The sequence below is a fragment of the Anomaloglossus baeobatrachus genome, chromosome 8 (genome assembly GCF_048569485.1).
Source record: "Anomaloglossus baeobatrachus isolate aAnoBae1 chromosome 8, aAnoBae1.hap1, whole genome shotgun sequence".
Lineage (NCBI taxonomy): Eukaryota > Metazoa > Chordata > Amphibia > Anura > Aromobatidae > Anomaloglossus > Anomaloglossus baeobatrachus.
This window is the reverse complement of record NC_134360.1, coordinates 67,963,780-67,990,253: the sequence shown is the minus strand read 5'-3', so window position 1 is coordinate 67,990,253 and position 26,474 is coordinate 67,963,780. Positions and strand designations below refer to the sequence as shown.

The window sequence follows — 26,474 nt, the reverse complement described above, 5'->3', positions numbered from 1 at the left end:
TGGAAGTTTAAAAAAAAACAACAACAAAGTAAATGACCCAGAATAACTAATTTATTGAGGGAATTATTTTTGTTCTCGAGCCTCAATGTAAGCGGCAGGATTAGACATTTTCAAGGTGACCTTATGACTCACTGTGTCCGAATTAGACATGGTTGTCATCTGTGCCACTTTTCATCCCGAGTAGTGTGACAACAAAATCTCTGGATCTTTATTCCGAGATGAGGGAACGGTTTCGTGCCAGCTCTGGAGAGTATAACCATGACCTCCCCTCCCCAATGAAATTTCTGTTGCATGCCATAATGGCTTTGTAAAGGGTGAGTGGTTTCTGTTCTCCAACAACATGCAGATTTCTCTCCCTGTATTTATATTGCTGTCACTCACTCTATGTAAACACATTGGGTATATTGAATTCAGGTTCTGGCATCTTACTGAGGCTTCACACTGTGTTCAGTAAGACTTTCATGGCTTCAATCTGCGGCTTCTGTCTGAAATCCTTAAAAATGGGACTCAGATGGTGCCCGCAACACAGCCATTCATCACAGTAAAGGCCCCTTTACACTAAACAACTTTACCAGCGATCCCAACAACGATACAACCTGATAGGGATCGCTGGTAAGTTGCTAGGAGGTTGCTGGTGAGAGGTCACACAGTCAGACGCTCCAGCGATCCCACCAGCAACCTGACCTGGCAGGGATCGCTGGAGCATCACTACACGGGTTGCTGGTGAGCTGTCACCAGCAACCAGTGACCAGCCCCCAGCCAGCAGCGACGCACTGAAGCAATGCTGCGCTTGGTAACTAAGGTAAATATCGAGTAACCAACCCGATATTTACCTTAGTTACCAGCGCACGCAGCTACACGTGCAGAGAGCAGGGAGCAGCGCACACTGCTTAGCGCTGGCTCCCTGGTCTCCTAGTTACAGCACACATGGGGTTAATTACCCGATGTGTGCTGTAGCTACACGTGCAAGGAGCAGGAGCCGGCACTGACAGTGAGAGCGGCGGAGGCTGGTAACGAAGGTAAATATCGGGTAACCAAGCACAGGGCTTCTTGGTTACCCGATGTGTACCGTGGTTACCAGTGTCCGCAGAAGCCGGCTCCTGCTGCCTGCACATTTAAGACCCCTTTACACACAGACTTTCTAGCAATCATGCTGCACAGCGGGAAACAAAGGACCAAACAATGGTCCTGAACGATTTGTAGCGATCAGCAACTTCACAGCAGGGGCCAGGTCGCTGATGTGTTTCACACACTGCAATGTCGCTGGGGAGGTCGCTATTGCGTCACAAAACCGGTGACGTTACAGCGATGTCGTTTGCAATGTTGCAGTGTGTAAAGCCACCTTAAGGGTGGCTTTACATGCTGCGACATCGCTAGCCGATGCTAGCGATGGTGAGCGTGATAGCACCCGCCCCTATCGTTACGCCGATATGTGAATATCGCTGCCGTAGCGAACATTATCGCTACGGCAGCGTCACACGTACTTACCTGCTCGGCGACGTCGCTGTGGCCGGCAAACCGCCTCCTTTCTAAGGGGGCGGTCCGTGCGGCGTCACAGCAACGTCACTAAGCGGCCGCCCAATCAAAGCGGAGGGGCGGAGATGAGCGGGACGAACATCCCGCCCACCTTCTTCCTTCCTCATTGCTGGCGTGTGGCAGGTAAGGAGAGGTTCCTCGTTCCTGCGGCGTCACACGTAGCGATGTATGCTGCCGCAGGGACGAGGATCAACTTCGCCCAAGCGACAGCAGTGATATTTGGGAGAGGACCGCCATGTCAACGAGGAGCGATTTTGGATGTTTTTGCAACGATCCAAAATCACTCCTAGGAGTCACACATGAGATCGCTACAGCGGCCGGATGTGCGTCACAAAATCCATGACCTCAACGAGATCGCTGTAGCAAACTCGTAGCGTGTAAAGCCTGCTTAAGACAAATGGGGGACAAAATAGACTGTCTGCCGAGATGCCCAACTTTTAGGAGGTGCACAGGAACATAGTCCACTATGCTCTTTCGCTTGTTTGAAAAGATGGGCAGAAATGTAACGTGATGAGGGGCGATAGCTGTGGGAGAGATAGTCATCTCTTATGTCCCGGGACGTTACATGAAAGAGGAGTCCTGTCTGCATTTGTGAACTTGTACCATGGAGGCAATACAACTTTATGGGCTAGTGTTAAAGGGAACCTGTCACCGTTTTTTCGGCATGTAAACTGCGGCCACCACCAGTGTGCTCTTATACAGTGTGTTCACCAATATCCTGTCCACCGCCATTAACTTGAGAGCAGCGGCAGCTATAACCATAGAAGTGGTGTCCAGGTATAGTAAAGTAGCCATGCGCTACGCAATGAAACCACCTATAGCGCCACCTGGTGGAAAACAACAGAGTTAGCATTTTTACCTCGAAAACAGAACAAGATAGAGAAAAAAAGGGAATTAAAAAAAATTGTAGGGAATCATCAATTCAATACGAATCAACACCTTGCATACAGAAATAATATGATATGAAACCCATGACCCCCCCAAAAACATTGAATGTTGGTCACGCATATGGCGCTCATTTAACTTTTATGCTCAAATTGGCCACCGTCAGCTGCAATGCGCATCTGGACTCTGGAGAGCATACTGTATCTTGCTGCACGTTGTGCAATATGGTCGGTGACACGTTTGCACAAGCATCTGTAATACGTCGTCGTAGGTCCTGCAATATTGGTGGAGGGGTCGCATACACCTGCTGTTTGATGTGACCTCACAGAAAGAAGTCCAATGGGGTCAGGTCAGGTGAGCGGAGGCCACTCCACGCAGCCACCATACCCAATGACTTGTAGGAAGGTCTCCATGAGGTATCGCTTCACGTCCGCAGCCTTGTGAGTTTTACACGTTCTAATGATAGCATTTCTGTATGCAAGGTGTCGATTCGTATTAAATTGATGATGCCCTACAACTTTGTATTTCACTTATTTTCTCTGTCTTGTTCCGTTTTCGAGATAAAAATGCTATCTCCGTTGTTTTCCACCAAGTTTCACTATTGGTGGTTTCATTGCGTAGTGCATGGCTACTTTACTATACCTAGACACCACTTCTCTGCCTATAGCTAGCACCGTTCTCAAGTTAATGGCGGTGGACAGGATATGGGTGGACACACTGTATAAGAGCCCAGGCCGCTGTGTAGAACATAAAAAAAGACTTTATAATACTCGCCTAACGGTCGCACTGCAATAGGTTCTAGTCAGATGGGTGTCTCTGTTGTCCGGTGCCGCCTTTTTCGGCCATCGTTGTCGTCCTTCTGTAGCCAGGGTGCATGACGCTGTTGAGGTGAGACTACAAGGGGTCTCATAAGGTCTGACTGCCGTGTTCAGATTATAATGTCATGTGTGCACATCAGAAAGAAATAACCGACTTAAATCGGTTATTATGAACCTTCTCTCCATGACTGACGCCAGTGAGATTCTGATTCTCTTTACTGTTTGAAACTTTTTATAGCTTTAGAGAAGTGAAGGGTGTAGACAAAATACAGTCCAATCAAGTATCACAGGCTGGACTCAGGATGTATAGGAATTTGCATAGTCTCTGCTGGATTGGTTGTTCCAAACTTTAGGAATTGCTTTGTTCCTTAACTTCTTTGGGAGTTGTCCAGGATGCAGCAGCCATCTTTAAAGTTACAGGTGCTGGTATATTGTATTAAGGAAAATCACTTAATATACAATATATATATATATATATATATATATATATATATATATATCTATGTCGCGGACGGGGGGGTGCGCTGCTCGACCGCGCTTGCGGCTCGGGTCCGGCTGCTGCTGCTGCTTGGTGGCTCGAGCGGTGGGCCGGAGCCCGGGACCTCGAGCGGCGCTACTCGCCCGTGAGTGAAAGGGGTGGTCTGTTGGGGTTTGGGAAGTCGGTTTGTGACGCCACCCACGGTGTGTGGTGAGGTTGGGGCACCACCGGTGCTCTGTACGGGGATCCCGGGAGCGATGACAGGGAGCAGCTGGGATGTTTCTCTCCCCTCCATGGGTAGGGGGATTTTGGTAGTCCCGGGGCCCGGAGTTGTTGACTGTAAGGTGGATTGCGCGGCTTGGCCAGGTGCAGGGTCGCGGGGGCAGCGCTGTGACGGACGGCATGTTTGTACTTACTCAGCCAGTAACGTACACGGAGTCTCTGGTAAAACAAACGGCTGGATGGACGAGTCCCACAGACGGCCGCGACGGTCACTCCCAGTAGGTTGTCGGTAACTGTCTCTCCCTGCACCGGTGTTGTGTTCTCGGCCCCGATGGCTTCCCACCGGTAACCCGCTCCCCAGCGGTATATTTGCCGGAGGAGCCCCTTTTGCCCGCAGGCGCTGGTCCTGGGAACTCTAGCTGTGGCGGTAGCTGTATTTCCCCTCACGGTTGAGCGGTTGCCTTTAGTCGGGTCTTTGCTGCTGGGAAACCCCGGAGGTTCCCGTCGCTGACGGATTTGACCAGTTTAACGGCAACTCCAAGCCTGGTCGGGGTCCGTAGGCCCTGCCGAATGGTGCTGGCCTCTCTTTGCTCCCCGGTCCGGTACCGGCGGGCCACCGCCCGTCCCCGGTCCTTACGGTTGTGCGTCAATCGGCCTCGCCTGCAGACAGTCACAACTGTCTGCCAACCTTGCTCGTAGGTGCCCGGGCCACGTACCCGGACACGGTCAGTCAGCTCCTCCACTACACTTCACTCAACTCCACTCCACTTCCCTGAACTGAACTCTTTTCCCACCTCCAGGACTGTGAACTCCTTGGTGGGAGGAGCCAACCGCCTGGCTCCACCCCACCTGGTGTGGACATCAGCCCCTGGAGGGAGGCAACAAGGATTTTGTGTGTGCGGCTGATGTGCCTAACCGGGGTGTGGGGTGTGTTGTTGCAGTACCTGTGACGACCTGGCTTGTCCAGGGCGCTGTATATATATATATATGTGTGCGTGTTAGTAAGAAGCAAAAACATTCATAAATATGTGTGTTAGGTTATGTGAAGCCCCACAGGTGTTGTATCGGTGCATACCTTCAGGGACTCCACGTAGCTGGTGCTGGTCACAGGTAGGGAATCTTCAGTTTTGATCGTGACGCCACTCTCAGTATTGCGGTCAGTGGGGACCGCCACTGCAGGTTAGGGGACGCCTGGGGCTGATGGTGGGTGCAGTCGGATATAGTAGCCTCCTGAGAGTGAGGCAAGCCCCAGGGCCCGGTGTGGGTTTGTAGTACCACAAGTCGCAGAATGACTCAAACACAGTCCAAGAAGTCTTTTAACGTGTTTACTCACTGTTTGGAGGTCACGGTGAGATGCCCGGGCGACACTGTGATAACCAGGTGGAACCAGGAATTCCAGGAGGCCGTTCTGAGGGTAGCTGTCCACTCGCCTTCCTTGCACTCTTTCTGTTTTAGGAGGATCCTTTGCTTGAAGCGTGGTAGGACCCCTCCAGGGAAGCTGTTACCACCCTGCTCCCCTCTCTCTGGCTCGTCTGCCGGCAGCGTGGCCTTGGTGGGATGGCTTCTGGCCCTGTCCCCTTATGGGCCTGGTGTGCTGCTTGGCTCAAGCTCTGTGTAGTCGTGGTGAGGGCATGAAGTACCCCCCCCCCCACCTGTAGGTTAAGCAGCTCTGGATGATCTGCTGCCTGTACTGGGGACCTAGTTCCCCTTGTGTGCTCGGATACCGGGATCTCCGTACTCAGCCACCCCTCTTTCTCTGGATGCTCTTCAGGCCGACCCACAATACTCCGTTCTCCTCCGCTTTCAGCTACAGCACTCCTCAGGACCTGTCTGCACGGGAGCTTCTCTGCTCCCCCTCCATACACTTCAACTTCTTCCTCTCGACTCCCTCACTTCCTCTCTCTCTCTGCCCTGCTTCCTAGCAACCAGCCCCTGAACACACCCCTAGCTGGGAATTGAAAGTTAACTCCTTCTGGCTACTCAAGGGTCCCCTCTGGTGATGTGGGAGGCCTGGTCACTATATGTTTGTGTGTGCACCTCATCCTGGCCTTTGGAGATTACCTGGAAGCATTGCTCCCGCATGGGTGCAATACTCTGTGGTGCCTGACCAGGTCAGGGGCGCCACATTCCCCCTTAGTTATCATCAGCACGTCCTCGGGCTGCAAAGACAAGAGAAAAAGGTAAATACAAACTTTTCCCACACAGGGGCAATTATTTACATTTAAACATGCCAGGTACCATTCCACTACCAACCACCCACATGTCCGAACCCCACCCAAAAACCTCCAGGAGGTAGGTCGCCGGTCCTTTTGGTGACCAGGTCTGGGCCATCACATTCCCCAGACCTTTCCTCCAATCTTCCTCTCCTGAGGGGAGTGGTGTAAGGTAGGCCCCATAAACAGGCGTACCCGCTTCCGAGTGTTGGAGGGCAGGCCCCATAAACAGGCGTGCCCCCTTGTTGGTGCAGAGCCATGCCCCTCAACAGGCAGACTCTGGGGTTGATACCAAGGAGGCAACTTTTTACAATGCAAAGTTTGTGGTTAAAGCCAGTTCATAACCAGTGGTCTAACATTTTAAGGAGGTCTCACAATAGTCCTTGTGGGCACATTTCGCTTAAACGTTACTTAACTATAAACAGGTTAAACATTACCTTTCATACCGTCACTTTGAACTAAACTGTACTTTCTCTATAGCGTAATGGGAGCTGACCAAAGTTGCTGCGGGTTGATCTACGCAGTACTATACTGTCATCTGTCTGAGGTTGTGTCCTCCCACCCGATGTATGTGTCTCAATGTGAATTCTGGGTGTACTGGGTACTGATACCAATGCGTGGTTTTCTGCTTCAGCTACATTTGGCACTTCTAGGTTCTGAACAGGTGCTTCTAGGTCTCCTACTTCTCTAGATTGAGTGAATGTAATGACTGGAATAACAACTGCTCCATTGTATTGAGGCCAACTTGCTGGAAAATCTCCAAGCGCAGTATGGATCATCCTTTCTTTTGGTTCTTGAACTGGCAAAGGGTTGGGAATTTCTTCAGGGATTCTTAGTTGTTCAGGACATTTCTTTAGGCGATCTCTAGAAACGACAGCTGTTGTTTTTCCTCCATCTTTGCTGATAAGGCATGTCTTTTCATTGCTAAGCGTTGATGGTAACACAGTATAGGGTTCTTCTTCCCAGTGATTGTCAAGTTTATGACGCCTTCTCTTTCCCTTGAGAACTATATCTCCTGGCATCAAAGGAACAGCAGGTGCTTTTCGATTGTAGGCCTTTTCTTGTTTCTCACGCTGCTGAGTCAGGCTTCGCTCCACACACTCTTGTACTTTCTTGTATTGGGCTTGGCGGTTGGAATCCCAATCAGCACCTTGTTGATGGTCTTCAGGGGTCTCAACTCCCATTTCCAGATCTACTGGCAATCTCCCTGGTCTGGCCCTCATCAGGTATGCCGGTGTGCAGTTCGTGGAACTCACAGGGATGTTGTTATACATGTCCACTAGATCGGGTAGTTTTTCTGGCCACTGACTTCGTTCCTCCAATGGGAGCGTCTTCAGAAGATCGAGAATGATGTGGTTCATCTTCTCACACATGCCATTGGTCTGAGGATGGTAAGGCGTAGTACGGATCTTCTGGCAGCCGTATAGGTTACAAAACTCCTTAAACACTTCAGCTTCAAAGGCTGGTCCTTGGTCAGTGAGCACTTGATCTGGATAGCCATGTGGTCGACAGAAGTGTGTCTGGAAAGCTTTGGCTGCAGTTTGACCTGTCAAGTCCTTGACTGGTACTACCACCAGGAATCTGGAGTAGTGGTCAACCATAGTGAGAGCGTAGTTGTAGCCTTGTCTGCTGGGTGCCAACTTTACATGGTCCAGGGCCACGATCTCCAGGGGCCGTTTAGTTTGGATGGGCTGGAGTGGTGCTCTCTGGCGGTGCTGGTCTTTTCTTCTAAGATTGCAAGGCCCGCAGTTTCGACACCACTTCTCTAGGGCAGATCTCATGCCCACCCAGTAGAATCTTACTTTAAGTAGGGCCTCCAGTTTCTTCCAACCAAAGTGGCCTGCACCATTGTGATAGGCTTCTAGCACCATCCTCGTATCCTTCTGTGGTACAATCACTTGCCACACCTTCTCATGCGTCCTCGGGTCAATGATGCTCCTGTAAAGTTTGTCTTGATAGATGAATAATCGACCCCTCTCCTTCCACAGGTACTGTGCCTCAGGTGGGGCTCCTTTGTCAAGGCTGGCGCCAGGCTGGCTGATCAGTTTCTTTACCAAGCCTACCGCTGGATCATTTTCCTGGGTCTCCTTCCAGTTGTAATGAGGTAGTGGGTTCAGGGTCACCTCTTGGCGGTTGGCACGCGACTGCCGACACTGTTTTGCTCCATGGCGATGGAACGCTGGCAGCTCAATCTCTTCCAGATCATCTTCATCTTCACCCTCGTCTGCTAGGTGAGGCATCCTGGACAGAGCATCTGCGTTGCCGTTCTTGCGGCCAGCTCGATACTTGACAGTAAAGTCATAATTCGCCAGTCGGGCTACCCAACGCTGCTCCATGGCACCCAATTTAGCAGTATCCAAGTGGGTCAGGGGGTTGTTGTCCGTGAAGACAGTGAATTTGGTGGCTGCCAAGTAGTGCTTGAACCGCTCTGTGATAGCCCATACCATGGCCAGGAACTCTAGCTTGAATGAGCTATAATTCTCTGGGTTTCTTTCGGTAGGCCTGAGCTTCCTGCTGGCGTAAGCAATCACACGCTCTTTGCCTCCCTGCACCTGTGAAAGCACTGCTCCCAGTCCCACATTACTGGCATCTGTGTACAGTACAAATGGCAGACCGTAGTCAGGATAGGCTAGGATCTCTTCACCCGTCAAGGCCCCTTTCATTTGTCTGAAGGAGTGTTCTTCTGCTTCTCCCCAGTGAAATGGCGGGCCGGTGATCTTTCCTTTCTTCTTTGGGTGGCCTACCAGGAGCTCTTGCAAAGGCGCTGCCATTTTCGTGTAGCCCTTGATGAACCTTCTGTAGTAGCCTACCAAGCCAAGGAACTGACGTACCTCCCGGACGGTAGTAGGTGTGGGCCATTCCTGGATGACTGTGACCTTCTCTGGGTCCGGTGCTACTCCTTCTGCACTGACCACGTGACCTAGGTACTGGACCCTTGGCTTCAGTAAATGGCACTTGGATGGTTTCAGCTTCATTCCGTATCGGGATAGTGCTTCAAAGACTTCAGCCAGGTGTTTCAGGTGGTCCTCATAGGTCTTGGAGTACACGATGACATCATCCAGGTAGAGCAGGACGGTTTCAAAGTTGAGGTGCCCTAGGCAGCATTCCATAAGCCTCTGGAAGGTCCCGGGGGCATTGCAGAGTCCAAATGGCATGCTATTGAACTCACAGAGGCCCATTGGGGTGGTGAAGGCCGTCTTCTCCCGATCTTCTTCTGCTACAGATACTTGCCAGTAGCCACTAGTAAGATCTAGGGTAGAAAAGTAGTTAGAGGCTTTCAAGGCAGCGAGGGATTCCTCTATCCTTGGCAAAGGGTAGGCATCCTTGTGTGTTATCTGATTTATCCGTCTGTAATCCACACACATCCTCATCGTGCCATCCTTCTTTCTTACCAGGACTAGGGGAGCTGCCCAGGGGCTGCAACTGTCCCTTATGACTCCTGCCTCCTTCATGTCCTTCAGCATGTCCTTTGTGCGCTGGTAATGGGCTGGTGGAATAGGCCTATGTCTTTCCTTAATGGGAGGATGACTGCCTGTGGGTATGTGATGTTGCACCCCTTTGATCCTACCAAAGTCTAGTGGGTTCTTACTAAAGACCTGCTCGTATTCCTGCACGACCCTGTAAACCCCATGTTTCTGGTAGTCGGGTGTAGAGTCAGTCCCCACGTGTAGTTTCTGGCACCAGTCCTCTAACTGCTTTTGGGAGGTCTCGCCCTCTTTTGAGTCAGCTTGTGTCAGGGGACCTACAGGTGTTATGGCGTCATCTGAGCATGTAAACAGTTTGGCTATGGTAGCGTACCTTGGTAGTCTGGCTTCCTCCTCCCCACAGTTCAACACTCGTACAGGCACTCGTCCCTTGTGTACATCAACTACCCCCCTGGCTGTCAGAATCGTGGGCCAGTGGTCTGAATGAGTGGGCTCTAGTACAGCCTGGTAATCTTGTCCTCTGAGACCTACCGCTGCTCTACACCACATCATCATTTCACTCCGTGGGGGTATCACAATGGGGTTAGCATCCATCACCCGTACACTACCAATCTCACCGCCAGTCTGTTTTACCTGTTGCTTCCTCAGAATGATTCGGATCTCCTTTTGCAAGGCTCTTTGCGACCTGCCGTCAGCACCTTCAACAATCTGGTGAAGCAACAACAACACTTCCCCTAGGCAATTTTCTATGACATTAGTGCCTAAAATCATTTGCGGGTTCCTTTCTCTAATATCAGTGTCCACAACAATCAGTCCTTGTCCCTTCATTTCCTGCCTTCCCACCTTTATGGTTACCTCTTTGACCCCGATCTGGTCTATAGGTTGTCCGTTGGCAGCATAGATGGTAAGGGAGGGGTCCGGTGGTCGGAGATCGTCGTCCGACCAAAACCTACGATACAGGACATACGGGATCGTGGTTACCTGAGAGCCGGTGTCCAATAACGCCGGGGTAGGGATCCCGTCCAGGACGATGGACAGGACGTCCACCCACGTACTGATCACAGCAGCGACTTGGGCCTGACCTTCTTAATCCTGAGGACTGGCCCTCGGCCCCAGGTTTGACTCGTTTAAAGGACAGGCCCTTGCATAGTGACCTGCCTTCTGGCAACGACGACAGATGGGTTGTCCAGCTGAGTCATAGCGATCACTGCTCCTGCCTCGAGTTGGGGGACCCCTTCTCCTCCGCATCCAAGGGACGTCCTCTGGGTTGTCGGCTAGCAGGATCTGATGAGGGACTTTGGTCTCTGAGGGCAACTGCATTGCTTTCAGGATTTGTGCGACGTCCTTAGTGAGCTGCTGCACTTGGGAGGATAGCGTACTTATGGTCTCTGCTGGCGCGTTGAGTCCTTTTGCAGTCATCAGGGCCTGCGTGGAGGATTCCGCTCCTGCAGCCGTGGAACTGGCAGGGTCTGTGTCCACAGGGGGTTGGAGTGCTTTCACTGCCCGGTCTTTCAGAATGGCAAAGTCCACGTCGGGGTGTTCTAGGGACCACAGCTTCATCTGCTTCCCATCCTCAGGAGAGCGCAGGCCCCGCAGGAATTGTTCCTTCATCATCCGGTTTCCTTCCTGGTCACTGACAGGGTCCACCAGCTTGAGAGCCCGTAGTGCAGCCTGCAGCCTGAGGGCATAGTCTCTTATACTATCTTGGGGCTTCTGACGGCAGTGATAAAAGTCCGTTCTCAGCTCTCCCTCCGTGCGGTGTTCAAAAGCAGCTGCTAGTTTGGCAAAGATGGTCTCAACAGAGCTCCGGTCATCATTGGCCCAGGACTCAGCTTCCAATTCTGCTGCTCCAGTCAATTGTCCCAGCACCACAGCGGCCCTCTGTTTACCAGTCATCGCGTGCATGTCTAGCAGGGTGTTGATCTTTTTCTTAAACCCGGTCAGCGTGTCTATTTTACCGGCGTATTGAGGCAGCCATTGCGCCCCTGGGGCATACAACAAGGACACTGGCATTATGGGGGCGACCTCGGCCGGCGCAGCTGCGACCGCGGCACCGGCACCAGGCGCTGCGGCGTCCAGCGCGACAGGGGCTGGCATCGCTTGGGCTGCGTCGCCCTGACCAGGGGCATTACCTCCTGCAGCGTCCATTTTTCTTCAGAAATCTGCGCGCTCCCTTTCCACTTCCTGGGTCAGAACGCTCTCTGAATTGTGGGGATTCTGGGGCGGCCACACCTCTTCGTGGGCGGTGCTCTTCTCCCTCGCGCGGGCTGCAGCGCGCGCTTTTGAAGATGGCAATATGGCGGCGGTTCAATTTTTGCGGTCGGACCTCTGAGGCACACGGTCACCTGTCTGAACAGGTCTAGTCCTTATCCTGTTCGTGACGCCAGAAGATGTGAAGCCCCACAGGTGTTGTATCGGTGCATACCTTCAGGGACTCCACGTAGCTGGTGCTGGTCACAGGTAGGGAATCTTCAGTTTTGATCGTGACGCCACTCTCAGTATTGCGGTCAGTGGGGACCGCCACTGCAGGTTAGGGGACGCCTGGGGCTGATGGTGGGTGCAGTCGGATATAGTAGCCTCCTGAGAGTGAGGCAAGCCCCAGGGCCCGGTGTGGGTTTGTAGTACCACAAGTCGCAGAATGACTGAAACACAGTCCAAGAAGTCTTTTAACGTGTTTACTCACTGTTTGGAGGTCACGGTGAGATGCCCGGGCGACACTGTGATAACCAGGTGGAACCAGGAATTCCAGGAGGCCGTTCTGAGGGTAGCTGTCCACTCGCCTTCCTTGCACTCTTTCTGTTTTAGGAGGATCCTTTGCTTGAAGCGTGGTAGGACCCCTCCAGGGAAGCTGTTACCACCCTGCTCCCCTCTCTCTGGCTCGTCTGCCGGCAGCGTGGCCTTGGTGGGATGGCTTCTGGCCCTGTCCCCTTATGGGCCTGGTGTGCTGCTTGGCTCAAGCTCTGTGTAGTCGTGGTGAGGGCATGAAGTACCCCCCCCCCACCTGTAGGTTAAGCAGCTCTGGATGATCTGCTGCCTGTACTGGGGACCTAGTTCCCCTTGTGTGCTCGGATACCGGGATCTCCGTACTCAGCCACCCCTCTTTCTCTGGATGCTCTTCAGGCCGACCCACAGTACTCCGTTCTCCTCCGCTTTCAGCTACAGCACTCCTCAGGACCTGTCTGCACGGGAGCTTCTCTGCTCCCCCTCCATACACTTCAACTTCTTCCTCTCGACTCCCTCACTTCCTCTCTCTCTCTGCCCTGCTTCCTAGCAACCAGCCCCTGAACACACCCCTAGCTGGGAATTGAAAGTTAACTCCTTCTGGCTACTCAAGGGTCCCCTCTGGTGATGTGGGAGGCCTGGTCACTATATGTTTGTGTGTGCACCTCATCCTGGCCTTTGGAGATTACCTGGAAGCATTGCTCCCGCATGGGTGCAATACTCTGTGGTGCCTGACCAGGTCAGGGGCGCCACAGTTACATCAACTAAACTATATATTTGAGTCTATGAAATGGCTGAATTAAGTATTTTTGGTTACATAAATTCTTATCCTCAACAACGCGTCTACGTCATCTACACTCGCGTAGGCGCACTTTGATCTGCCCTAAGCAGGGCAGATCAAAGTATTGTAGTGCGCTTGCGTGGGACTGGTGAGTGTGAATGACATAGACGTGTCATGCACACAGGCTTCAGAAGGAGGACGAAGATGGCTGAAAGAGGCGGAGGCAGCAGCATCGGAGAACGGAGATGCCCATATGGCCCAACTCCACCGCACCTACCCTTAGGTGAGTATTATAAAGTGATTTTTATGTTCTACACAGCGGCCTGGGCTCTTATATACAGTGCCTACAAGTAGTATTCAACCCCCTGCAGATTTAGCAGGCTTACACATTCGGAATTAACTTGGCATTGTGACATTTGGACTGTAGATCAGCCTGGAAGTGTGAAATGCACTGCAGCAAAAAAGAATGTTATTTTTTATTTTTTTTTTTAAATTGTGAAAAGTTTATTCAGAGGGTCATTTATTATCCAACCCCTCAAACCACAAGAATTCTGTTTGGTTCCCCTAAAGTATTAAGAAGTATTTCAGGCACAAAGAACAATGAGCTTCACATGTTTGGATTAATTATCTCTTTTTCCAGCCTTTTCTGACTAATTAAGACCCTCCCCAAACTTGAGAACAGCACTCATACTTGGTCAACATGGGAAAGACAAAGGAGCATTCCAAGGCCATCAGAGACAAGATCGTGGAGGGTCACAAGGCTGGCAAGGGGTACAAAACCCTTTCCAAGGAGTTGGGCCTACCTGTCTCCACTGTTGGGAGCATCATCCGGAAGTGGAAGGCTTATGGAACTACTGTTAGCCTTCCATGGCCTGGACAGCCTTTGAAAGTTTCCACCCGTGCCGAGGCCAGGCTTGTCCGAAGAGTCAAGGCTAACCCAAGGACAACAAGGAAGGAGCTCCGGGAAGATCTCATGGCAGTGGGGACATTGGTTTCAGTCAATACCATAAGTAACGTACTCCACCGCAATGGTCTCCGTTCCAGAAGAGCCCGTAAGGTACCTTTACTTTCAAAGCATCATGTCAAGGCTCATCTACAGTTTGCTCATGATCACTTGGAGGACTCTGAGACAGACTGGTTCAAGGTTCTCTGGTCTGATGAGACCAAGATCGAAATCTTTGGTGCCAACCACACACGTGACGTTTGGAGACTGGATGGCACTGCATACGACCCCAAGAATACCATCCCTACAGTCAAGCATGGTGGTGGCAGCATCATGCTGTGGGGCTGTTTCTCAGCCAAGGGGCCTGGCCATCTGGTCCGCATCCATGGGAAGATGGATAGCACAGCCTACCTGGAGATTTTGGCCAAGAACCTCCGCTCCTCCATCAAGGATCTTAAGATGGGTCGTCATTCCATCTTCCAACAAGACAACGACCCAAAGCACACAGCCAAGAAAACCAAGGCCTGGTTCAAGAGGGAAAAAATCAAGGTGTTGCAGTGGCCTAGTCAGTCTCCTGACCTTAACCCAATTGAAAACTTGTGGAAGGAGCTCAAGATTAAAGTCCACATGAGACACCCAAAGAACCTAGATAACTTGGAAAAGATCTGCATGGAGGAGTGGGCCAAGATAACTCCAGAGACCTGTGCCGGCCTGATCAGGTCTTATAAAAGACGATTATTAGCTGTAATTGCAAACAAGGGTTATTCCACAAAATATTAAACCTAGGGGTTGAATAATAATTGACCCACACTTTTATGTTGAAAATTTATTAAAATTTAACTGAGCAACATAACTTGTTGGTTTGTAAGATTTATGCATCTGTTAATAAATCCTGCTCTGTTTGAAGTTTGCAGGCTCTAACTGATTTGCATCTTATCAAACCTGCTAAATCTGCAGGGGGTTGAAGACTACTTGTAGGCACTGTACAGTATTCTGGAATACTGTATATAAAAGCCCACTGGTGGTGGCCGCAGCTTATAGAGCAAAAAACTGGTGACAGGCTCCCCTTAACCAGTTCAATGAGGGAGGTCACCAGTTCTTAATAAATGATGCTCGCCTCACTCATGCTCAGACCAGGAGAGGGTGTGAAAATGGTGTCTGAGGATCAGTGAGGGGGGCAGAGAAGCTCACATAGGACTGGAGATTTTTGCTAAACCTGTATTTCAAATCAGCTACTAAGACAGCATGAACCAGGCAGATAAGCCAGCACTTTCAGCATGGAGTTAAACATAGTAGGAAGAAAAATAAGATAATGAGGTTTATTACAAAGAATCATAGCTTTACAAACGCTGATCAATAATTAAAAAAAGGTTTAGTTTCTTTTTAAGAACTTCTCCCAACTAAAGGGAATCTGTCAGCATGTTTTTGCTATGTAATCTGACAGCAGCATGAGTTAGGGACAGCGATGTATCACTCAGTTTACCGAGCGCAGTAGTTGTAATAGAATCCCAGTTTTCTCTGTTGCAGATACTAGATGGACCTAGGTCTTTTTTCAACCTATGTAGCTATCGATACATACAACAGTGATGGATAGAAATGGTTTGGTGACAAAATATATAATTGGTGGAGGAAGGTTGAACTAGATGGAGCGGGGGCTTAATTCAACCTTATGTAACTATGTAAGTATAGCTGTGCTCAGTTCTTGAACTGTGTATAACCCCACCCACACCAAAGCTTCCTGTGTACATTGTATAGTGACAGAGAGCTGCTAATCTGTGCTGGGGCATGATTGTACCAGAATGCATGTGGCCAGTTGTCCTGTAGTGATAATCTCCTGCTGATAAAATGCTTATTGTATTAAAACCGCAAAACACAGCTCACTCAGTGACACATCTCTGGAATTAGGATATCTGCCCCTACATCATGCTGCTCTCATATTACATAGATAAAGACCTTTCCAGCAACAGTTCTTGGAGGCTGCTTAAACTTGGATTTGGTTATTTTTTACAGTTTTCCATTGATATACTGTATATATTTTTTTTTTTACCATGTTCGATACATTAAAACATGAAGTTATAGAAAGCACATTTTTTAACCCCTTCCTGACCAATGACGTACTGGTACATCATCGGTCATGTCGCTGTAATCGCCGCTGGCTGCCTCAGTGAGCCGGAGGTGATCCCCGCACATGTCTGCTGATTTGGCATTCAATGCACTAATAAAAAGTGAACATTTTTTTTTACCAATTAACTTTTTGAAGTATTCAACAAGAAATATGTTTTAGAGCATTGAAAAATATACCTTTTGCATTTTTTTTTTAACCAATGCTTTTTAGAAAAAAAAAACAGTGCCACACCTTCCCACAAGTCATGTGTGATATTGCAGCTAAGAACCAATACATTTAATAGGATTGAGCCCGAGCTGCAACACCAGACTCAACGTAAGAAGAAATTAGCTGAAATTTTCCTTTTAAAGGGAATTTGTCACCAGTTTTTGCTCCTCCATCTGAGAGCAGCATAATGTAGAGACAGAGACCCTGATTCCAGCGATGTGTCACTTACTGAGCTGTTTGCTGTCATTTTGATAAAATCACTGTTTTCTCTGCTGCAGATCTAGCAGATATTTGAATGTGGAGCTCTGTAACCCCGCCCACAACACTGATTGGCTGCCTTCTGTGTACACTGTAACCAGTAGTGTGGGCGGGGTTATCTAAGCTCATGAATTTGCTGTACTACCTGGCAAGTAGTCCTCTAATGATAATCTCCTGCTGATTAAACAGTGATTTTATCAAAACTACAATAAGCAGCTCAGTAAGTGACACATCGCTGGAATCAGGATCTCTGCCCCTATGTTTTGCTGCTGTCAGATTAGATGGCAAAAAACTGGTGACAGATTCCCTTTAACTCAATGTCCTGAATGCCATTATTATATTGTTGTGGGTGTAAACTGTGACTTACTATTTAAAATACTAAATCTTGTCTCCTGTGATTCCAAATTTTGTCCAAATTAGAAATTAAAATTTTTCAAAAACTAAGTTACTGAAATAACGACAGAAAGATAATAATAAATTGTTTAGGTCTTTAAAAAAATAGCCGCCGGGGACTTGAAGGATATAATATGCACTGATGATGCCCATCGTACCGAGATGTACTAATTTTAGAGCACTGGCATTGATGAAAGAATCTTAAGAGGGAGATAAAACCGTGTTCTCAGTGGCTTAAATTGGCCTGAAGAACTTTCCGCAAATCTAAAAACAGCTTAAAATGTTCACTTAAGAAGCTTCAAAATCATTGTGTAGCGCGAAAAATATTTGTGATCCAGCAGCTGTGTGGGAAAGTGTAACCGACAACCCCCCTTGTCTTTGGAGAAGGTTTTACAGAAGACCGGTCAGCAGTCTTAACCCCTTCACCACCCGGCGATTTTCCGTTTTTCGTTTTTTTTCTCCCCTTTTTCCAAGAGCCACAACTTTTTTTTATTCTTCTGGCTTGTTTTTTACTGGATGAATTGTACTTTTGAATCAGTCATTCCACCTCATATTGTAATGGAAATGCAAAAAAGTGCTATTGCGCAATTGTTTTTAGGGTTTTTTTATTTATCATGTTCATTATATGGTAAAACTGACCTGGTAGTATGATTACACAGGTTCATAGATACCAAACATGGATAGTTTTACTTTTATGTAAGTGGTTAAAAAAATTTCAAAAAGTTTGTAAGAAAAAAAAAAAAGAATTGCACTTTTGTTGCCATTTTTGGACACCCACAGCGTTCTCATTCTTTGGAATCTGGGCTCAGTCTTAAAGGGAACCTGTCACCAGATTTGGGGCCTATAAGCTGCAGCCACCACCACTCTGCTCTTATATATGGCATTCTAACATGCTGTATATAAGAGCCCAGGCCGCTGTGTAGAACTTAAAAATGACTTTATAATACTCACCTAAATGGTCGCTGCAGTGCAGACTGGTCGAATGGGCGTCTCCGTTCTCTGGTACCGGCGCCTCCTCTTTCGGCCATCTTGGTCCTCCTTCTTCTGAAGCCTGGGTGCATGATGCGTCCTATGTCATCCCCACAGGCCGGCATTGAGGTCCTGCGCAGGTGCACTTTTATCTGCCCTAAGCAGTACAGATCAAAGTATTGTAGTGTGCCTGCGCAGGACCTCAATGCCGACGAGTGTGGATGACGTAGGACGTGTCATGCATCCAGACTTCAGAAGAAGGAGGAGCAAGATGACCGAAAGATGAGGCACCGGCACCAAAGAGCGGAAACACCCATTTGACCAGTCTGCACCGCCCCGCCCCTCAGGGGAGTATTATAAATTGAGTTTTACGTCCTACACAGCGGCCTGGGCTCTTATATACAGCATTCTAAAATGCTGTATATAAGAGTCCACTGGTGGTGGCCGCAGCTTATAGGCCCCAAATCTGATGACCGGTTCCCTTAAAAAAAAAAAGTTTGGTACCATGTTAGCCAGTTAAGAAAAAAAGAGCAATCTGCATCTTCTCTGAAACATCTATATCTTTTCATAAATATTCTGAATATATGTGACAACTGGGTGTGACTATTCGTGGGTGTGTCCCTACACAGTCAGGATTGATTGGTTAATATATTTGTAGGGAAACCAGGTGGGGACCTGATAATTCCCAGACAGGGTTGCCAACTTAACTTTTTATTTTTTTTCCGGACGGCTTATAAAAAAATCATGGATATTTGTTTTTATGAACACATTGGAAAATCATGATAAATCATTACGATTTAGGAGTGATTCAGGTCCAGCACATAATTCTGATAGGAAGACATCAGCTGTATTCAATACAAACTGTAAGATGATGATAATGACAGTCAAAATAATCTGTAGAAGCTTTTTTAGGCTCCCAAAAAAATCATGGATGCCTCAAATTTTTTTTACAGACAGTCCTGGAATTTCTAGACAGTTGGCAACCCAGCTCCCAGCTGTCACTAGAGGTATTTACGTAGACATTTATGTCAGTAGTGGTCACAGGTCATCGTTAAAGAGGTTGGACACTACTTTTACATTGATAGCCTATCTGTGATGCTAGTCACTACTTTACTGGTAGTACAAATGGTAGAGTAGTCAGGAAAGCCAAGGTCTGGTAATAGGAGGACAAGTATGAACACAGGGACAGAGGCGTAGTCAGGTCACGATCCAAGGGTCAGAATTCCAGGAAGGCATGTAATAGATTCAGGGAGAAAACTGAGACGTGGTCAGGTAACGGTCCGAGGTCAAAAGCCAGGAGGTCACAACAAGAACAAGGAGCACGCAGAGATGAGTCAAACAACAGTCCAGGGTCCAGAAACAAAGATCAGAGCACAGGCAGGAACACAGGCCAACAGTACAACAACAGAACCAAAATGTATGACTGGTGAGGTTCTGGGAGAGCATGCTCACTAAAGAAGCAGAGCAATTACCCAAAAAATGGATCAAACAGCACCTCCCAGAACCAGCATGGAATCCTGCGCTGTCAATCAACCTGCCAGCTCAGTAGCCCAGGAAAACACAGCAGAGCATCTCCTAATGTGCAACATGCCCTGCACAGAGGAATCGTGACACTATCCTTAGGATAGGTCATCATGTCTGATCGGCCGGGGGCCAACACCCGGCACCCCTGCCGATCAGCTGTTCTCGGTGACTCAGTTTTAAGGCTGCTGCCGGGTACTGCACATCCGCTTCCCATTATTTGAATTGGAGATGGATGTGCAGTACCCAGTTGTTGCTACTATCAGAAGCCGGGGCAGCTTTTGAACTGAGCATTTCTGGCTGCCTACTTCCATTGGCACAGAGAACAGCTGATTGGTGGGGGTGTTGGGTGTCGGACCCTGCCCAATCAGACATTGATGACCTATCCTAAAGGGTGCATTACACGCTGCGACATCACTAATGATATATCGTTGGGGTCACGTCGTTAGTGACGCACATCCGGTGTCGTAAAACCACCGTGACACCAAGGAGCGATGATCAACGATCGCAAAAGTGTCAAAAATCGTTGATCATTGACACGTCGCTCCTTTTCATAATATTGTTGGTGCTGCAGGTACGATGTTGTTCGTCGTTCCTGCGGCGTCACACATCGCTATGTGTGACACTGCAGGAACGACAAACATCTCCTTACCTGTGGCCACCGGCAATGCAGAAGGAAGGAGGTGGGCGGCATGTTCCAGCCGCTCATCTCCGCCCCTCCTTTGCTATTGGGCGGCCGCTTAGTGACGCCGCAGTGACGTTGCTATGACGCCGAACGCACCTCCCCCTTGAAGGAGGGATTGTTCGGCGGTCACAGCGACCTCGCTGAAAAGTTTGTGCGTGTGACGCTGCCATAGCGATAATGTTCACTACAGCAGCAAGCACCAAATGTCGCACGAATGACGGGGGCGGGTGCTATCGCTAGCGATGTCTCAGCATGTAAAGCACCCTTAAGTAAGAGCCATGTTTTCATATACGACCATTTCAGCTCCATATTTGAAAAATCACATGTACTATCTTTTTATTATTATCAGAGTAGCTATGAAAAAGTTAAGGGAGAGTTCGGACACTAGATTGTTGGCCAAATCCAAACTATTTTTCACAGTACGGGGGACTCAAATATAAGAAGGTTCTATATGGGAGACTATTAACTTAAAATTTCCTAATTGGATATTTAAAGAGGACCAACCACCAGGATTTTCCTATAAAACTAAAGCCAGTGCTATACTGGTGCTATCATGCTGATTCTATACATACCTTTAGTTGTGAGATCGGATGTATAGTTTCTGAAATATAGGCAAGTAAAGTTTGTGAAATGCACTGTTACTTGATTGATTGGTGCAACAGAATATCTAATAGATGAGTCGGGTTTTGCTAGTTATTCTCGCCCCTGTCGGCCTGTCCTTCCTCCCTCACCCTGTAATATCAGAGATAGAGGGAAGGAAAGACAGGCAGCAGACAGAAGCCGGGATTAACTAGCAAAATCTGACTCGCCTATTAGATATTCTGTTGCACCTATCAATCAAATTACAGTGGATTTTACAAAATTTACATGCCTGTATTTCAGAAAGTATACATCCGATCTCACAACTAAAGGTATGTATAGAACCAGTATGATAGCGCCAGTATAGCACTGGCTTTAGTTTATATAGGAAAATCTTGGTGGTTGGTCCTCTTTAGAAAGTTAGTTTTCTTATCAAGTTATTTGGTTTAAAAATTCTAAATTATTAAAGTGAGGTCAGAGAACTTTTTATATTGTTATTGATAAGGAATAAACTAATAAATTCCTTTTACAGAAAAGAATGATAATTAAAAATGTTAAATGTCCCATCTGATCTTATAAGTGCTCGTTCTCCTATAGACATGTGTAAAGTCTCAGAAGTGGAGATTTTGCTGCAGGTTTGTATGGAGTATATAACAGGCATCCAAGATTCCTTCAGCCTTGATTTTCAGCAGAAGCCTATTTATAACCGTGGCACTATTTGTTGGGAATGGACGTCTTGTTTAGAACATAATTCAGAGTAATGAAGTCTCCATAACACGCCGTAGTCGCTGCCTTATGTCATCACTATTTATCCTGCAAGATGGCAGTTATGTAAAATATGCCGACTACTATGTGTACATTGCTAATTATACAATATATACTATATATATATATATATATATATATATATATATATATATACATGATTTTCTCTCTTTTTTTCCCAGGATGCCCCAATTAAAAAGAAGAGGCCAAAGGTGAAGGAGGAAGATCTCAAAGGAGCCAAAGATAAGCTTGGGAAACAAACTCCGATCAAATCTAAGACATACCAAGTCATGAAAGAATGTGGTAAGTATGGGCCGCGTAGACATCATAACAGTGCACCGATCATTTAGCACTACAGCCGGTCTAGTCATCATGAACATGGTGTGATAAGAGGTCATCTTACAATCTGAGCATCTATGAAACTATATGCTCAGTCTGGTTTTGTAGGTTTCTTCATATTGTTCACATACAGTCTATACTTCTTTACAGCACTGGATCTGGTTTTACTATTAAATGGAATCTGTCAGCAGGTTTTTGCTATGTATTCTGGAGACAGCATGCTGTAGGGTTTAACACAGAGATTTCAGTAATGTGTCTCTTGTCACACTGCATGCTGTTGTTTAAATGCAATGTTTGTTTTATCTTCAGGAGATTATCATTACCAGACTATGTCAGCTATAGTTCAGCTAGTAAGACACACCCCGTGCTGTGATTAGCATCTCCCTGTCCACATACATTGTTACAGAGAGCCTGGTGTGGGCGGGGGTAGCTTTCTCAGCTCTGCTACATGCTAAATCTAAAAATTCTGTGTCAGAATGGCTGCAGCCAGTAATCAAAGTGATACATCGTTGGATTCAGGATCTCTTTGCTTACATCATGCTGCTCTCAGATGAGGTAGCAATAGCTTGCTGACAGATTTCCTTTAAGGAGATTATCATTGCTGGACTAGGTCAGCTAGAGTGCAGCTAGCCCCCTTACTCTGATTAGCATCTCACTGTCTACAGACATTTTACACAGAGAGCCTCGTGTGGGCGGGGGCAGCTTCAGGTCTGCTAAATCTAAAAACCATGATTGTGTCAGAACTGCTGCAGCCAGTAATGTAAGTGATACATCATTGGATTTAGGATCTCTTTGCCTACATCATGCTGCTCTCAGATGAGGTAGCAATAGCTTGCTGACAGATTTCCTTTAAGGAGATTATCATTGCTGGACTAGGTCAGCTAGAGTGCAGCTAGCCCCCTTACTCTGATTAGCAGCTCCCTGTCTACAGACATTTTACACAGAGAGCCTCGTGTGGGCAGGGGCAGCTTCAGGTCTGCTAAATCTAAAAACCCTGATTGTGTCAGAACTGCTGCAGCCAGTAATGTAAGTGATACATCATTGGATTTAGGATCTCTTTGCCTACATCATGCTGCTTTCAGATGAGGTAGCAAAAATCTGCTGACAGATTCCTTTTAAGAACTTCAAGTATGAAGTGTGCACTGTATTAATTAATATGTCCTAATGTGTAGTGTTTACAGGTCTCAAGTAGTCATGTGAAGCCATGGTAACAGATGAAAAACAAACCTTATGCATTATGCTTCTGCAGTCATATTCCTTTCTATTTACATACATTTAGTAGGTTAGCAGAAATGGTGGTTGAGAAAAATAGAATTGAAGGGAATTCGATGGTTTGACCGATCATTTGGCCATATTGGTGGGTTCGGTTGATGTTAGTTTAATGTATAAGGCTGAACCATTGTCCTTTGTGTTGAATATAAGCAGCACTTCTACACATCAAGAACATTGTTCTTTGTGATTTACACCCAAATTTTGGAGCAAATTGTGACATTTTATTGTTGTAAATGCCTAAGCTAAATTTATCAATAATTTATGCCATTTATTAGACCATTTATCAGTATCCAAAACTTATAAAATGGGGCGAAAAGGGGCACAGTGTGAAGTACGACATATATCTGATTGCATTTCTACATAAAAGTCGCATATTCTATAGAGGTCATAAATAGTGACACTGTTGATGTCCGGTTGAACACAATCACAGAACCTATAGTGTCTGAAGATGCAAAATTATGATTTTTTTTTTATATACTATCACGCTGTTACAAGGGCTAGTAAGACGTAGTACAGTGTATTCCCCATTAGGTGGCAGCAGAGTAGTGAAGGAGGGACAAAGTCATACTGTAACAGAAAGGAGGCTGAAGTATAGCAGAGTAACTTCAGCAGGCAGTTCACAGGCAAACCACCAGGGGGCAATAGAGTAGTCAAACAGTCAGGGTCTAGCCAGGAAAGTCAAGTCACTGCAAAGGGAGGATCAATATCAAGTCAGAAAACAGAACTGAGTCAGAAGCCGGGAGATCAGGTATGCAGAGACAAACACAAACAACAGACAGGAGCGGGAAGTCAGGGACCAGGACAGGCAGACGAACAGGGAAGGGTACAAGTCAGGACACAGTAGCAGGGAGGCAGGACAGATCGGGAACACTCACCAGAACCAGTATACATGCTGCAAGGCAGAAATATCACTGGCACTGAGCCATAGGTAGAAAGGCAATATATAGCGTCCTGGGAACCAGAATGAGGCAAGGGAAGTTAACCCCAAAAATAACCAGGCCAGAGCTGGCTGTAACCAGCATCAGGGAAAAGCCGGCCTGGATTATGACATATACTGTAATTGTTGATATTTTTATTTATATTTTACATTCTTTTTCCTATTTTCAGAACAAGCCGGATGTTCAGCTCCATCTGTATTTAGTCAGGTCAGGACAGGAACAGAGACGGCCTTCGAGAAGCCCAAAGAAGCGCCAGCAAAAAGTGTGTTTGGATGACACGTTACAGAATGGACCGCGGGCAAAGTCTTACTCTACAATTCTCTACCATTTGCCTTTGAAGTAGCTTGTCATTTTTTGTGTATGAATGTCGCGCCTCTAAATGGGGATCTACCAGCAAGATCCATGCAAAATGAAAGTGATATTTAGCGATCTGGGAAATAAGAAAGTGAATGCAGTGCGCCTATAATAACCTATAGACAATAAAATGTATTTAAGCAGTTTTTGGACCCCCCCAACAATTTATGGCTTTTAATAAGGGTCCTGGATAGCGTGCTTTTAAACATCCTTTTGTCTTACAAATAATCTATCACCAGGTTTTTACTACCTCATCTGAGACCAGTATGATGTAGGGGCAGAGGCCCTGATTCCAGCAATGTGTCACTTATTGGGCTTCTTGCTCCAGTTTTGATTATCTCCCTGATTGATCTGCTGCAGATTTACCAGTGCTGAGCTCTGCATAACCCCGCCCACACCACTGATTGGCAGCTGTGTACACTGCACAAGCAGAAAGCTGCCAATCAGTGCTGGGGGCGGGGTTATACAAAGCTCATAAATATGCAGGACTACTGGCAGAAGGTTTACTAGTCCTTTAGTGATAATCTCCTGCGGATAAAACAATGATTTTCTGAAAACCACATTGAGCAACCCAGCAAGTGACACATCACTGGAATCAGGATCTCTGCCCCTATATAATGCTGATCTCATATTAAGTCGCAAAAACTGGATGACAGTTTGCCTTTAAGCATTTCACTTGTTGCTGAGCAACTTATCTTTTATGCACAAGACGTGGAGATGTCCACTAGCTTTGGCTGGCTCATCAAGCATCTTTAATTTAAGGCTATAGGTCTGCTCCAATTGCAAAGGAATGCCAAAGATATCAGTTGTGATGAGTGAAGTTGATCCGTTGTCCCTAGCAACTAAAGTGGTCATCACGTTCCCCCAGAAGCCAGAACATGTTGGCTAGAATCTGGTTGCTATGGACGACTCATCCAGTATGTTTGTACTTTTTTATACAAGTAGGCCTTAGGCTGGAGCTACACGGAGACGTCGGCCATGACACAGGTCATGCGATCAATGATCGCTGTATGCCGCCGCAGCTACAGCGCAATATAACTAAATGGGGTCACATTGCGATCCATAAGGTATCATTTTTGTGACAAGCAAGTTTCAAAACATCCAACTGGTACTGCCTTCTTGTGATTTGTACTCCATTCATTTGCATAATGCTGCACCTTGTAGCCTTCAAGGGAACCTGTCACGTCACACATGCAGTCCGATCTGTGGACAGTACAGTATAGAGGAGGAGAAGCTGAACAGAATGATATATAGGTTTCTAAGAAAAGATTCAGTATAACTTGCATTTTATTCATCGAAATCCCTGGTTTTTGTATGTATAGGAGTCCAGTGGGCGGGGCTACTCAGTGATTTACAGTCTTCCCTGTACTGTGTACGCAGAGCTGGCTGTCAATCACTGATTAGCCCCGCCCACTGGACCCCTAACATACAAATACTAGGGACTTGTGTGAATAACATGCAAGTTTTACCTGGACTTTTCCCCAAAAAATGTTTATCAATTTCATCAGTTCCTCCTTCTCTGCAGATCAGGTGCCATTGTCTACATCACAGGTTCTCTTTAATGTAATTACTCTGATATACTCTGATATGAAGACTTTCCTCATGTCCAGGTTGTTTTGTGCTTTTTTTTTTACTACGTATTAATAAATCAATAAATTGGTACCATATTTGGAAACAAGTGTCTATTCAATTATTACTTATTCAGACTTTTTGGGCAAGTTTTTCAATGAGTGTTAATGGTTATGTATTATATATATATATATATATATATATATATATATATATATATATATATATATATATATATATATATCTCTATCTATATATATATATATATATAGATATGTATATATATATATATAAAAATATATATATATAAAGCTTAGTGTATGTATGTATGTATGTGTGTGTGTATGTGTGTATGTGTGTATGTCCGCTATAGGAATTTGCACAGTCGCATTTACAATCACGAAATTTTGCACAGACGCCCCATGTGACCCAGGAAACGTCATAGACTATGTTTTGACGGGAAAATTTAACCCCGCGC

General features: G+C 47.0%; 1 protein-coding gene across 1 annotated transcript in view; it reads left to right on the top strand.

The window, feature by feature from the left end:
• Window positions 1-26,105, top strand: part of MUSTN1 (musculoskeletal, embryonic nuclear protein 1) — a 42,969-nt gene extending 16,864 nt beyond the window's left edge. Inside the window, exons 3-4 of the mRNA XM_075321766.1 lie at window positions 21,707-21,827; window positions 24,243-26,105. Coding sequence (XP_075177881.1) covers window positions 21,707-21,827; window positions 24,243-24,349 — 228 coding nt within the window. The 3' untranslated portion in view covers window positions 24,350-26,105. The remainder of the gene's footprint in view (window positions 1-21,706; window positions 21,828-24,242) is intronic.
• The last annotated feature ends 369 nt before the right edge of the window (window positions 26,106-26,474 follow it).